The sequence below is a fragment of the Quercus robur genome, chromosome 3 (assembly GCF_932294415.1).
Source record: "Quercus robur chromosome 3, dhQueRobu3.1, whole genome shotgun sequence".
NCBI lineage: Eukaryota > Viridiplantae > Streptophyta > Magnoliopsida > Fagales > Fagaceae > Quercus > Quercus robur.
Window position 1 is genome coordinate 44,968,613 of NC_065536.1, and position 15,606 is coordinate 44,984,218.

The window sequence follows — 15,606 nt, forward strand, 5'->3', positions numbered from 1 at the left end:
CATTAGTAGCACTTGCCATGGCAGCTAGTTTAGCTGGGGGATTCTTTCCCTGATAAGCAAAATTCATTCTGTGATAGCAGTCCAAGGCAGAATGTCCAGATTTCCAACAGATCTGGCATGTAGGTCGATCACCCTTAGGAGCATGAGCAGGTGTATGACTCTGATATGTTGAATTGTGACTATTATGAGGGGAAAACCCTTGTGGTGTCTGAGATATGAACTGTTGACTTCCATTGGAGTTGAACCTACCTCCACCTCTTCCTCTATTAGAGTAGTTTCTGCCCCTTCCTCTTCCAGATCCATGATTCTGAGATGGATTCTGAGGATTGCCATTTGGTTTGCTATTAGATGCAAACATGGCCAAAGAGTGATGAATTGAATCTGAGTGCTCCATGATTGCTTGTTCCTCACTTTGCAACATTATAGCTAGTTGCTCATAGGAGATAGGATCACTTCTAGTGCGGATTGCAGAACAAAATTTAGCAAAATCCCTAGAAAGTCCTCTGAGAACAATGCAAATCAATTCTTCATTGTCAACAACCACTCCAACTGCAAGAAGCTTGTCACGAGCAACTTTAATCTTCTGTAGAAAGCTATTGACTGAATCATTTCCTTTCTTGAGACTTTGAAGCTCAAGTTTGAGATTCAGTATGTTAGCTCTTGATGTGGAGGTGAACCTCTGTTCAAGAGTATTCCAGACCTCCCTTGAGTTTGTGATCCCAACGACAAGCGAGAAGACTTGAGGAGTGAGAGTAGAATTGATCAAAGAGAGCAAGGCCTTATCTTTGATATTCCAAGATTGAAATTCAGGATTCACAACTGAAGTTGGATTTCCTGTAGCATCGAGCACAAAGGGAGATGGTTTTAGAGTTGTACCATCAATGTGCTCAATCAACGAGTATGCTTCCAGTATTGTGATCAACTGGTGTTTCCATGGTATGTAGTTGGTGTAATCCAACTTGATAGACATTAAGTTTGACATGTTGGAGAGAAACAGTAATGGAGATGGAGATGAAGTTATGTGAGCAGAGGATGATGGATTCGAAGTAGATTGAGAAGATTCTGTAGGTGTAGTTGAAGCCATGGATCTTGGCTCTGATACCATGTGAGATTTTGAGCTCAGAAGTGTTTAACAATGGCGAAGAATCAATAACAGAAAAATGGAAGAGAGAGAGAGAGAATTTCTGGAAAAATGAGTAAATTGATTATCTAAGCTCATTAAACAATACATAACACAGAGCTCTTATTTATAGAGCCTGAGAATACATACAAGGCAAAATCTTCTAGAAGATCAATCCTAACTGTATTGTAACAACTCGAAGTAACCACCTCCAATAATCACGGAAGGCAGTTATGATCAATCCTGGAGCTTCCCTGTACCTTCAGTTCTAGGAAGAACAGAGTTAGTTCTTAAACCTGGAAGCTTGATTCTGTGAGGAAGATAGTGTCAAAACGGTGACGTTTGTGTTCACTGAAAACGCACCGTTTTACTAACGCGTGTTTCCTTCTTTACTGGGAACGCACCGTTTCACTAACACTCATTAATCTACACGACACCATTTTGAGTCTATTTAAGTTACCATTGGAGAAGTAGCCGTTAGACTTCATCTTCCTCTTTGTTCTCAGATTTGTGCTCTGTCTTCACCATTTGCACATTATCTCTAACACTTTCTTGGAAGAATACTACAATAATAAGGCTCATGTTTTTGTTTATGAAATATGTTGAAGTTAGGTTCTATCGCGAGAACATGCACAGTTCCTTTTTTTTATAGCCGGCCAAATAAGAGTGACTATAGGCCATAATGGAAGGTCTCATCATTTGTCGGTCAACCGTTTTTCACTTCCAAACCATATTGCCTTCTACAATATTCCTCACGCAATGAAGAAAGAGCACTGTTGTTTCTAATCATTAGCAAAATTAGATCGCTTTTCTTAGAGTTTGTTGGAGATATCATGACTCGATAAGTCTAAATTTATTGGAAGTCTAAGAACTTGTAAAGTAAGCAAAGTAGATCATAATCATGAGTACACTCTAAGAATTACAATCTTATAATTAGTACACCATTTATTGTAACAAATGTGAAATAGTTCATATAGTAAAGAAGTAATTGTTAGGACAAAATTGGCTTTTGCCATTTTCGGGCAAAATAAATAGCATTCTACCCCATCTCTTAAATTAATTAGGGAAATGTCTCTCTTTTGAAACTCGACTTTCTCAAAATCAAGTTAAATCTTATAGTGACCGTTTTAAGGACCTATAGTGACGTTTTTAAGGACCTATAGTGGCGTTTTTTAACTCGAGCTCTATGAACTCGAGTTATAGGTAAAAAATTTGCATAGAACTTGAGTTACAAAACGTCATTATAGGTCCTTAAAACGTCACTATAAGCTCCTTAAAACGCCACTATAGGGCTCGAGATTTTTTTTTTTTTTTTTTTTTTTTTTTTTTTTTTTTATTTTAAAACTCGATTTTGAGAAAGTTTAGTTTCAAAAGAGGGGCATTTCCCTAATTAGTTTGGGAAAGGGAGTAGAATGATATTTATTTTGCCCGAAAATGGCAAAAGCCAATTTTGTCCGTAATTGTTAAGTACGTTTCAGTGTTTTCACTATAGACGTAGGTTGTCACGCTAAATAAGATTAATTCTCGTTTTTGCTTTATATCTTTTCTCTCTCAATCTCAATCTCAATCCAAACAAAAATTCTAACATAATATCAGTACTATGTTCCATATTTTCTAACATAGTATCATAACCAAAATTTGACCTTCCCTAAGGTTGAAATACACGAAAAAACCCCTAACTAAAAATTACAATACATCAAAATAGTTTTATCGCCTACTTGATGAATAGTCGTTGGTGACGATGCCCACAACCGATGCAGTCACTATTGACTTTCAATGTGTTGATACAAGCATTTTTCAACCACGCACACTTTCATCAGCCTATGCATTTTTCGACAATCAATGTCAGCCATTGTCATTGTCCATCACCGACTATCGCAAACATCTATCCCGCGCACACATTCCATTCCACATCTAGCTCAATCATTTGCACCATCCATTCATCTATTGGCCAAAATGGGCATTTGCCCATTTCGCCAAAACTTTCCAGCAAAATGCCCCATGTTTGAAACTATTTAGGGAAATACCCCTATTTTGAAACTCAATTTTCTAAAAATCGAGTTTCAATTTAAAACTAGATTTTTAGACAATTGAGTTATAGCGAACCGAAACTTAAAAAAAAAAAAAAAAAAAAAAAAAAAAAATTGTGGAACTCGAGTGCCATGAACTCAAGTTCCATTCAAAGAACTCAAGTTCCTTGAAAATATTCAATTGAAACTTGAGTTCCATGAACTTGAGTTCTTTGAATGGAACTTGAGTTCCTAAAAAAACAATTCTAAGTTCAATTTCGTTATAATTCGATTGTCCAAAAATCGAGTTTTACATTTGAAACTCGATTTTCTAAAAATCGTGTTTCAAAACAAGAGTATATCCCTAAATAGTTTCAGACAATGAGCATTTTGTTGGAAAGTTTGTAAGAAATAGGTATTTTGCCATTTTGGCCTTCATCTACTCTACTTACATTGCAAAGTCAAGTTTCCCACTCCTATTATGACTCAAGAAGTTGAAGATATTATGACTCAAGAGCCCACTCCTAATCCTATTTGTAGTAAACGTACTAAAAGTCTAGGGTTGGTCTAGGATTAACCTAGGGTTATTTTTTATATATACCCTAAATTAAGGTTTATTGGAAGTTTGTACCACTTAGTTCATACGATAAAGATGTAACTATTCAAGACATTTTGCTATGGAGATAGGCTGTTAGACCAAACCACGTTGATCTCTTTTCCATTTTCTCTCTCAATCTCCATCTTATCAATAATTCTAATAGGTGGGTTCTAGTTAGCTTAGCTGATAAAGTCTCTGATGGTTGTATAAGAGATCTGGGGTTCAATCTCCGCCTACACCATAAACTGATTGGTGTCTTGGTCTGATAATAAAGAGCTATTATCAGGAGTGGATGCCATAAGTTGAAACCCTTTCTCAAAAAAAAAAAATCAATAATTCTAATAGAATACAATGGTTATATATATATATATATATATATTGCTAGGGTTTGTAATTTTATTGCCATTGTTATTAAAATTAATATCACCAATTTCATGAAAAAAAAAAAATTTGGCTTGAATTAATGAGAACTTCCCACATAGCCATTGCTACTTGATTAAATTTCATGTTAAAATATATATATATATATATATATATATATATATTGCACGTAACAACTTGTCTTAGTTTGAGTTAATTCTGTCTACAGTTTTATGTAGACATATGAATGTTAGTTATAAATTTTATTTTCCTAAATCCACATTCTGGCCACTATTTTGTATGCAACACTCACACTAACCTCATCAGCCCATCTTATATATTAACATTACCGTCTGTCCCGGCCATTTATTAATTTATGGTGTATGGAATGGCCCGCCCTAACATCATGTGATCCATTCTTATAGATTTCTTTTTTTTCTTTTTAAATTACAAATATTGGCAACATACATTTATATTATCTCTTTCCAACTTTAGCTTTTAAAATTTTTTATCACTATAAATTGGTCTTGGATCTGGTGATTTTTCGCCAATGTCATATTCAAAGTAAGCTTATGTCAAATCAGTATTGACGCCAAACTGGAAAATTATGTTTTAATGTAGGATGGACTTGAGGCCGGGTCTCTTGCCTTCCGGCATAGAATGAGGTTTTGTGGAATTAAGAGTTATATTAAGTTAAACAAGGATTAGATTACATGTTCATCCGATTAATATAGTAGGCAGTAGGCACTAGCTCATCAGTAATGGTTGTTTTTATTTTCCAAAAAATTGAATATTTATATTTAGGGGTTTGAATTGTGTGCAATTGCTACTGTAGACAGCTGGCAAGTATGATTTTATTTGTGATTAAGAAAACCCTACCACGTGTCTCCTACCTTACTTATCTAAATAACTTCATTAGTTTATGTAAGATTACAAAGTAAGAATAAAAATGAGACTAAATGCAAACTAGAACCCTAAAGTTTGAGAAATTTTGAATTTTACACATTAAAGTTTTTAGAATTTAGATTTTATTCCCTTAAGGTTATATGCTTTTTGTATCTGCAACTTATGTGGCCGTTAAATGATAGTTTGGCAGCCTAGACACATTCCAACCATCTAACATGTAAACACTTGTCCCATACTCTCTTAAAAGTTATCATAGCTTTTAAGTAAAGTTTGCAATGTGCCTTTGTATTATAATCTTTTTCCCTCTCTCTTGTGTGTGTTTATTTCTCAAAAAAAAGAAAAAAAAATACATTTTTCTTTTTACGATTTTTGAATGAAGGTAGTGAACAAATTTTTTAATTCGAGACTAAAATTGTGGGACACAGAAAAAAAATGATCAAATTCCAGAACTTTTCTTCACAAATATTAACAAACCCTAGAAAATCAAAGAAACAAAGGCTCTCATGGAGCTCTACATATCAAAAAGATCTGAGTTCCAAATCAAAAAGCCCAAAGATCTGAGTTCCCCATCACCATTGAAGGTGTCGAAGAAATTGAAACAGCAGACGATAACATTGATAACTTTGAAGGCTTCTCTGAAACTCAAAAGCGATTTGGTGCTTATGATATTGGTCAATCACTTCAATGAAAAATTGTTCTTTTCTTTCATTGGAGAAGAAAACCGTGAGACATTTTTGTATGATGTTGCAGGAAAAGATTGATGAAGAGGATGAGAGTGTTGGAGGGCATTTTTCCAATTATTGCTTCAGGTTCACAATTGACGTTTTGCACTAGCTAATGTGGTAAAACTTTACAAGTCAAATGGCTGGAACGTGTTTGGACTGCCGACATGTCATTTAAGGTCACGTAGGCAATTTTACTAATAGGGGCTACTAAATACTAATGCAAACAATATATAATTTTAATGAGTAACATCGTAGGTTCCAGTTAACTCAACTGGTAAAGTCTCTAATGATTAAATAAGAGATATGAGGTTTAATCTTCATTTACACCAAAAACTGATTGGTGTCTTAATCTGACGATAAAAAGTTATTATCAGGAGCGCAGTGGCGGCTTTAGAAATTTTGTTCAAGGGGGTCATTAAGAAACTTAAACTAAACAAAATTTAATAATTAAAAGAAAGAATTTGAATATATTAAGTTATCGAAAAAAAAAAAAAAACACAAATATATGAAGTTTATAATTTTCTTTTGAGTTTTCATATTTTAAAATCATTACAAGATAGTTTATTATCAATTGTCATTATTTATTATCAATGTTGGTAAGTGTGACCATTTTATTTTATTAAGTTTGTATAACATTTTTAATTTTTATGAAGTTGTCACATTTATTTGTCAATTTTTTATAAAAAATATTTTAAATCAAATGACAAAACTCAACCCATTGTCACCGTATTAAATTGGCCCACACAACCACATTCATCCATACATAAATAATACATTAAGTATCTACATAACTAATAAAATGCTTAAACAATTACTAATTTTACCATTTTTGGTTCTTAAATCACTAACTTTATAACAAAATGTTATTATAACTTGATAATAATATACACACATGTAACAAACCCTCTATATTTTCTAACTATTAAATTATATAAAGTTATATTATATTTGTAGTATACAACACACATTCACATACATCACAATTCACACAAATAACATAATAAAAAATAACACACACAATCAGTATTAGATACACACTCACACACATATATATATATATATATATAATATATTTATAATAAAGAGAGACATCTACGACTTACAAACATTCTCCTTTTATGAAGTTGTCACATTTATTTGTCATTTTTTTATAAAAAATATTTTAAATCAAATGACAAAACTCAACCCATTGTCACCGTATTAAATTGGCCCACACAACCACATTCATCCATACATAAATAATACATTAAGTATCTACATAACTAATAAAATGCTTAAACAATTACTAATTTTACCATTTTTGGTTCTTAAATCACTAACTTTATAACAAAATGTTATTATAACTTGATAATAATATACACACATGTAACAAACCCTCTGTATTTTCTAACTATTAAATTATATAAAGTTATATTATATTTGTAGTATACAACACACATTCATATACATCACAATTCACACAAATAACATAATAAAAAATAACACACACAATCAGTATTAGATACACACTCACACATATATATATAATATATATTTATAATAAAGAGAGACATCTACGACTTACAAACATTCTCCTTTTACTTTTAGAGAGACCTGTGATCTATATTGTTGTTTGATTTTGGGCTGGGCTAATATGTGGTTAGGGTGTGCAAAATTTAAGTCAGCATGTACAAACATGTCTTTAGGGGGTTCAATTGAACCCCCTAAGCATAAAGTAACGCCGCCTATGCAGGAGCGCGGACGTTATAGATTGAAACTCTCTAAAAAAAAATAAATAAATAAAATTTTGAAATTTTAAGATGTCAACTCCAAAATACCTCTAAACTTTAAGAATGTACTTTAAGAATGTAGTTTTCACTTTAGCCTAAAAATTATCAATCTTTTTAAGCTAGGAATATTAGTGGACCATTTCTGCAAAGGCAGCGAAGCTTTATATACTAAATCAAAATTGTCCCATTCCCAGTGTGGGGGGCTTTGTCTGGAGAAAAACAGGAAAAAAATTAGTATGCCTTACTGTGAAATAAGAGAGTCTCTCACTCGAACTGAAGCTAGTCTATAACATGTGTGCTAAGTCTAGCCAATGTTTAAATAGTTTAGAGGTTTGGCAAATATGCCAGTTAGCAAAGTCTGTTTTGCATCAAACCATTCAAGTTGGTGTGGAGGGAGTAGGGAAAGATTACTCGTGGTTTCAATATTAGCCTTTGTCCAAAACGAAGAAATCCTAATTACATCCATAATAGTTAAGCTTGATATAGTGTAGAAAAACAAAACAAAATAAAGCTAAATCTTGTAACAAACTTCTTATTAAACACTATGTATACATTTTTTTTAAATTATGTTTTCAAAACATGATTTCAACCCACATTATAGTGTGTGTAGGGCGAGCATGCAATAGTCAATGTGTAATAATCATTACTCACAAAATAACAGGCATGCAACCTATTTATGCTAATTATCCTGAACTTTCATCTGCTAACTAGCTGAGACTCTAGAGGTGACTTGAAAAACTATAAGTCACAATTTGTTGGTCAACAAGGATATATATTAATGCGAATAGCGGGAGATCCCACCCTTCCTCAATCTTTCCCTCCCTTGTTTTGCTCGTCTTCCCCTCCCCATTTTCAAGGGCGGTCTGTCCCCTTCATAACACACCTTATATTGTTTTTTTCTTTGAACATGAAAGCCTAACAAACCAAATCTAGCAAATCCCGATTTGTATGTACTAATAACTGATTAACCATTATTTTACCATTTTATCTTCTTCTTCAATGTGATTAACATATTATTAATAGAAAGAAACTGCTTAGATGACGGCCAAATCTTCATTTGGAAGTAACTAGGATATATCATAGAAATAGCTCCAAAGTCCATGAGGTGACACATATATCAAGCACCCTCTATTGTATTTGTGCCCTTCCTATGAGTTCTGGATAGTGCAGCTGTATTTTGCTTACTATTCTAATTTGCTTTTGATTATAGAATAGATGTCACAAATCAGAATAACCTTGTCATTTTATGCTAGCTACATGTACAATCGTTGCTGGAACACACAGCAGAGACTAAGAGTCACATGCTAGCATTGTATTTTTCCTAATATGGTGCAATATGAAAAGGCCATTCTATTCAAAATCATGCGTATTTTGGCACCAATTGAGGAACCCATTTCCATTTCTGGCATCACATTTTAAGTAAACTGACTCTCTTTTTCTTGCCCTTGACATTGTAGCATAAGTACACTATTGGGAGTCCTTGGATTCCTTTTTTCTTTTAGCTGAATGGAAGGCCTCTTGGATTCACATGAAAGAAATTACATTTCTTACAAAGCTATTCTTTTCAACCTTTACAAATCATTTTCCTTCAATTAAACGTATTGCTCGTTATGTGAAAAACAAACCAAATAATAACTTTGCGTCTGCTGTTTATAAAATCTAGACAACCTTCTTAACTATGAGGTTTCTTTTCTATTCTTTTTGAGATGAATAGGAATAACTAACTGATTCTTATACCAAAAAGTGTTTCATAAAATCAATTTTGTTGGTGTGTACTATTTTCATGCTGTATTGGCCTTTCCCAGATAAAAAAGTAAAGAGCTTGGAGGTTTGGCTCTTCTTGGGACACGAGTGTAAGAGCCTAGAAAAATGAGTTTTTGGCAGTAGTTGATAATTTACTCAAGATAGTACTATATTTGCCCTCAGATCTTTCAATTATCAGGTGGGTCAGATGCAAGCAAACACCTTCTTGAATCTTGACTCGTAGTCCTGAAATTCATAAATCCAACATGGCTTTACTAGTATGGATCCCGATAAATTTCGGTTCCATTGGTCGGTCTCCAATCATGATTTTGTTGATTCCAGAGTAGGGTCCTTGAGATGACATATGATTCACTAGCATGACATCCATTGTCTAGACACTACTTTTATTTTTCTTGATTATAATTGAACTTTTTTTTTGAGCCAGTTGGATCATCTAATGTAGTTTTTTGGAATTTCGGTGAAGGTTGGGGAACTTGTCAGTGCCAAAGCAGAACTAGTCCTCTGAAATAGCACTGAAGATTGTGTGCTTGAATATTGCAAACTAAGATGGTACAATCATCATTAATTTGTCTGATTATATACAAAAATTCTCTCAAATTTCAGCAAGATAAATAAAGTGATACTCGTTTACTCAAATTATGATGTGACCCCTGGAGCCTTCATTGGGAACAACAGACTCGGCATTACAGATCATATAATCTTGGTCTGATACAAAAGGTTTGATTTATTTTTATATTAGAATATTGATACACAGTTGTAATTTTTGAGACTTGCTTTGGAGTTCTTCCATGTATTAGATTAAGAATGAGAGATTGATTTGAGAGTTCAAAAAATTGGCAACCAAAACATTATTAGATTAAGAAGATTTAATTTCTTAGTACATTTCTTGTGACGGAAACATATATATAACATTGCAGATAGTCTCCTATCATCTTTAATTCAATATGAGTTGTTGGGAAGACCACAATTTGATTCCTTACAATCACTCTAACAACATGTTCATGTGATGTGATGTTAAAAACCATAAAAATTTTGATTGCGTATTTCTCATCGCCAATTGGTTTTGAGCTGGAATGATACAGCTCACGATCAGACAAATGGTATCAGAACCATGGTCATGGGTTCGAGTTACAGGAATGTCATTATGAGAGAGAGATTGTTGGGAGGACCACAATTTGACTTCTTACAACCATTCTAAAAACAGCCCGTTTGTTGTGATGTTGAAGGTCATAAAATATTTGAGTGTGTCTTCCCCATCACCAATTGATTTTGAGATGAAATGACAGCTCACGGTCCAACATGAATGTTAGTCAAAAAAATAACTCGAGAAACACAATTTATTTATAATGTTTTTCACACAATTGCAAAGTTGGCATGTTATGATTAACATTAATAAAAATGATATCAATGATGGGCTCTTATAGAAGTGATTCAGTCCAATCACAATTTATCACGTTAAAAAACATTATAAAATTTTGTGTCCTTAACCTCACTTCAACCAAAAAGACCCCTTGTTTTGAAGCACATTGTCAATGTTTGCTGAAAATCTGACAAGCAGCAACTTAACGAGGTCAAACCTACTGTGCTATCATGCATATCCCCATGTGTCATGCCACCTAAAACATCTAATCAAAACTAGTTAACCTTCCCTAAATTTCTCATTTTTTTTTTTTTTTTTTTTTAAAGTATATATGAAGGCCCGTTTTGAAATGATGTTTCCTGTTACAACTTACAATATCTTGGTTCAGCACTAAAAGCTGTAAAGTGAGCTTCTCTATGATTGACACTTTGATAGCATTGTCCCATTCTTTCATGGGTTCTTGACTTGGTTCTTATCAATCTCTTTTTTTCTGCCCCTCATTCTATCTGCGTAATCTAAATAGTACTCTATGAGCTAGAATCTGAGCAACACTGGCATTTATGGTTGAATACTTTAATTGCTGACAAAGCTTATCTTGAGCAAAGAAAGCTATTGATTGGGTTTGAAATTCTACAATGATTTTTTTAATTGATTCTATGAGTGGCTGATGGGAGTGGAAAAATAGGTACCTTAGACCGATAATTTATAATGGATTCACAGCTTACCGGACAAGGCCACGTGTGTAGGACCTCCATAGCCTCTACTTCCCTTACATTTCCTTCTTTTTATATTTTAGTTTTCTTGAATATATATCATTTTCTATAATCCCCTCCAGAATGTGTTATTTAAACATCTGCCCTCCACCCGTCATATAATATTAGCGGCTACACAGGAAACACATACACTATATGGAGAGAGAGAGAGAGAGAGGCCTTTTAAATATGAGAGAATGCCCTCTAAGTTGTTATGTAGTAGTTTCTCTTGAACATTCTCATTAATTGTTCTGGCTTCTGATGAGGCAGTGTTGTGAATTTCAGATCAACAGGAAGAGAGGCTACAACTCTTAACGGCTTTCGGGGTCTTGTCTGAGCAAGCACAAGCACAATCACAATTCAATTATCTGATCAAGAACACGTACTGTTTCATGTTTTTCTAACTTATTCATGTCAAGCAACAGTTAGTGACATGTTCTAGAGCTACCAAAAAGCTTTTATTGCCAAAGATGTTGCCAAGGTATGATCCAAATGACAGTGAAACTGGAATGAAGCTTTTGGAGGACCTGACCACAAATGCATGCCAACTGCAACAACAGGTATTAGAGGAGATAGTGAAACAAAATGTGCAGACAGAATATATTAGGAGCTTTCTCAATGGCCATTCTGATAAGAAACTTTTCAAGGAGAAAGTTCCTATTGTGAATTATGAAGACATCAAGCCTTACATCGAGCGAATTGCCAATGGGGAGTCATCAGAAATCATTTCATCTCGACCAATCACCGAGCTTCTCACAAGGTATAGAATTTGACAGCATTTTTTTTTTTTTTTGGCTAATATTGTATCAGAGCTCCTCGAGCAACTGACTATTATATATTTATGATTAATTCTAAAATTTATCCAACTTTTGGCAGCTCGGGAACTTCGGGAGGGCAACCAAAGATGATGCCTTCAACTGCTGAAGACTTGGATAGAAAGACATTCTTCTATAACCTCCTTGTGCCTGTGATGAACAAGTGAGAAGCGTTCTCTTCTCTTCTTTTTTTTCTTTTTTTTTTAAATAATTTGATAATTACAATAGAAAGCAAGATTTGAACTATGAATGCCTCCATTGGAAACACTAAGAAATACCAGTTGAACTACAATGCTATTGGCTAATTTTTTTTCTTTCATGATTTAATTTTGAAAAAAAGAATCTAACAGTGAAAGCTGGGATACTAAATAAATGTGCATTTATAAATTCAGGTACGTGGATGGCTTAGATCAAGGAAAAGGAATGTACTTTTTGTTTATCAAACCAGAAATTATAACTCCTGCTGGTTTGACGGCAAGACCTGTGCTAACAAGCTATTACAAGAGCAATAACTTCAGAAACCGGCCTTTCAATCGGTTTAATATTTACACAAGCCCGGATGAGACTATCTTGTGTTCAGACAGCAAGCAGAGCATGTATTGTCAATTACTTTGTGGCTTAGTACAGAGGGATGAGGTTCTAAGGGTTGGTGCTGTTTTCGCGTCTGCTTTCCTGCGAGCTATCAAATTCTTAGAGGAGAATTGGAGAGAAATGTGTTCTAACATTAGAACTAGTCATGTCAGTGACTGGATCACTGACCCCAGTTGCAGAAATGCTGTATCTTTAATCCTTGGCAAACCCAATTCAAATTTGGCTGATTTGATTGAGTATGAATGTGGCAGTAAATCATGGGAAGGGATGATTAAAAAGCTTTGGCCTAGAACAAAGTACATCGAAGTCATTGTTACAGGGTCTATGGCCCAATACATCCCGACTCTTGAATTTTACAGCGGTGGAATCCCTTTAGTATCAACTATGTATGCTTCTTCTGAATGCTACTTTGGTATCAATTTCAAACCGCTTAGCAAGCCTTCTGATGTGTCTTACACACTCCTCCCTAACATGGCCTACTTTGAGTTCCTACCTGTGGAGAAAAACCATGAGGAAATGTCGGAGAAGATCCAATGCAATGGTGTTTCTGATCAGAATTGCATGCAGGAGGAGGATAAAAGGGAAGGGATGCAAACAGTTGATCTAGTGGATGTGAAGCTTGGTCACTATTACGAACTAGTTGTCACAACTTTCACAGGTATTTTTTTTCTTCCTACAGATCTGACCCACATGGCTCATTTATTTCATGCTCTGTAGTCTTAAACAATGGGGCTTAATGCAATTCACACAAAGGTAAAAGATTAACCAGGTGTAATTCCACAGCCCTGGATATCTCCCCTATAGTAAGTTTTAACTCAAGTTTTTATCTTATTGAAACGAGTGTTGTTTATTTCACACCCTCACTGAAATCGTGACGAGTTCAGTGCATAATTCTGTGTGTACTTTGGGTGCAACAGTGTGTGCACTAATTTTACCCTATTGAAACTATCCTTCTCTCCTATATCAATTATCTACCTATAAATTTCCATTGATTTTCCCTGGAATGGCCCCATATCAATTGTTTAATTGAACTTCTTGAAGTCTGGCCCACAAGTTCCATTTTCAAGAGTGTCAACTTGTAAAGTGTAATTAGTAATTACATTGTTAGAGACGCTTCACTTGGGAGTCGTATTGATTGTGTTTTTTTTTTTTTTTTTTTTAATTAAGCTTGAACAACTTTGTGCTGGAAGGTCCATATCATGTGCACATTTTCTTTTTCTTTTTTACTCTCTTACCTCATTGTATGTCATCTTTTTCAGGCCTATACAGATACAGAGTGGGAGACATTCTCATGGTTACTGGTTTTCACAACAAAGCTCCCCAGTTCCGGTTTGTGCTCCGGCGAAATGTGGTTTTGAGCATAGACACAGACAAAACAAATGAAGAAGACTTGTTAAATGCAGTGACACAAGCAAAGCGCCTGCTTGAGCCACTTGGTTTTCTCGTAACTGAGTACACTAGCTATGCTGACACTTCATCAATACCGGGTCATTATGTACTATTTTGGGAGCTTAAAATGAAAGGAAACAATGATTTTCCAGAGTTTGATCATACCATAATGGAACAATGCTGCTCCACAGTGGAAGAATTACTGGATTCTGTCTATAGGAGATGCAGGAAAAAGGACAATTCAATTGGACCCTTAGAGATAAGGGTTGTGAAGAATGGGACATTTGATGCACTTATGGACTTTTGTGTGTCTCAAGGGTCTTCTGTTAATCAGTACAAAACACCCAGATGCATTAAATCAGAGGAAGCCATTAAGATTTTGGATGCAAAGGTGGTGGGGAGGTTTTTCAGTAAAAATGTTCCCTTTTGGGAGCCATTTAGGATTGAGACTAAATAAATTGACAATGAGACTCTCGTGAATGTTGATCTTTTCATTGTTTCTGTCATGTGGGTTAGTTCTGGGGTTAATTTGCTGGCACTTGTGCCTGAAATCCTTTAAAACTTGATTTGTACAAGCTCTTTTGTCTTGTTCTGCGTTTTCCTATTCAATGTGTATGCTGAATATTTATGAAATTTGATTATGGTATTAGACAGTTCTCTCTCAACTTGTGCAACTGCACCTTTGTTTTCCAAACTGGTTAATTTTCCCCCTAAGCTCACATAGTGATGGATTATGCCACTATGATTCATATTAGCACTTTCATTACTAGAAGTCTAAAAAAGAGATTGATAATTTTCTCCCTGTGCTGAATATTTATGAAATTTGGTTATGGTATCAGACAGTTCACTTTCATTACTGAAAAGTCTAAAAAGTGATTGATGCGCCAAGACACACGAGGAAAGTGATAAAACATGTTAGGTTGCATAGGGGATACAGTACTATAACCAATAACTCGCAAGGCCTACTTTGGTGTCTCAAATAAAGTGGTCATATTGAGAAGGTGGAGAAATTATAGAGCCGTCTGTGGACTACGTCAATTGTCTACCATTCTATTAAAAAACTTTCATTTGTTTAAAATTGCTGAGTCAGTAATTAATTTCTGTTTAAAAAAATTTTCTAACTAACAATTTTAAATAAGTGGAAGTTTTTTAGTGAAATTGTGGACCATATTACTTGTCTACCACGTGTATCTTATAATTGTATCTTATAATTTCTCGAGAAGGTGGCAAGATGGCGTTTTCAATTCATTGAATCTGCATGGCTGAAACAGAAAAGCTCTTGTAGTGTCATTTCACTATCACTTTCAGCACTATCTATTTCAAATAATTATGACAAAAATCATGCAATGTGAAAGTTATAGGTTGAACCATATCAAACGTTATATGGGGATAAAAATTGACATGCACATCAAAGAAACTGTATGGCCAATATTAGAAAGCTGTAGTTG

The 15,606-nt window shown here is 34.4% G+C and overlaps 1 protein-coding gene across 1 annotated transcript; it reads left to right on the forward strand.

The window, feature by feature from the left end:
- Positions 1-11,483: 11,483 nt before the first annotated feature.
- On the forward strand, positions 11,484-14,823 carry LOC126718047 (indole-3-acetic acid-amido synthetase GH3.17-like). Its single transcript, XM_050420074.1, has 4 exons — positions 11,484-12,123; positions 12,240-12,341; positions 12,571-13,427; positions 14,029-14,823. The coding sequence occupies exons 1-4, from the start codon at positions 11,834-11,836 to the stop codon at positions 14,613-14,615; spliced, it is 1,836 nt and encodes a 611-aa protein (XP_050276031.1). The 5' UTR covers positions 11,484-11,833; the 3' UTR covers positions 14,616-14,823.
- The last annotated feature ends 783 nt before the right edge of the window (positions 14,824-15,606 follow it).

Excerpts from the sequence above, each read along its gene's own strand:
- LOC126718047 (XM_050420074.1), top strand. The coding sequence starts at position 11,834 with ATGTTGCCAAGGTATGATCCAAATGACAGTGAAACTGGAATGAAGCTT. Across the intron at positions 12,124-12,239 it reads ATCACCGAGCTTCTCACAAG|CTCGGGAACTTCGGGAGGGC; the intron begins GTATAGAATTTG and ends AACTTTTGGCAG. Across the intron at positions 13,428-14,028 it reads AGTTGTCACAACTTTCACAG|GCCTATACAGATACAGAGTG; the intron begins GTATTTTTTTTC and ends CATCTTTTTCAG.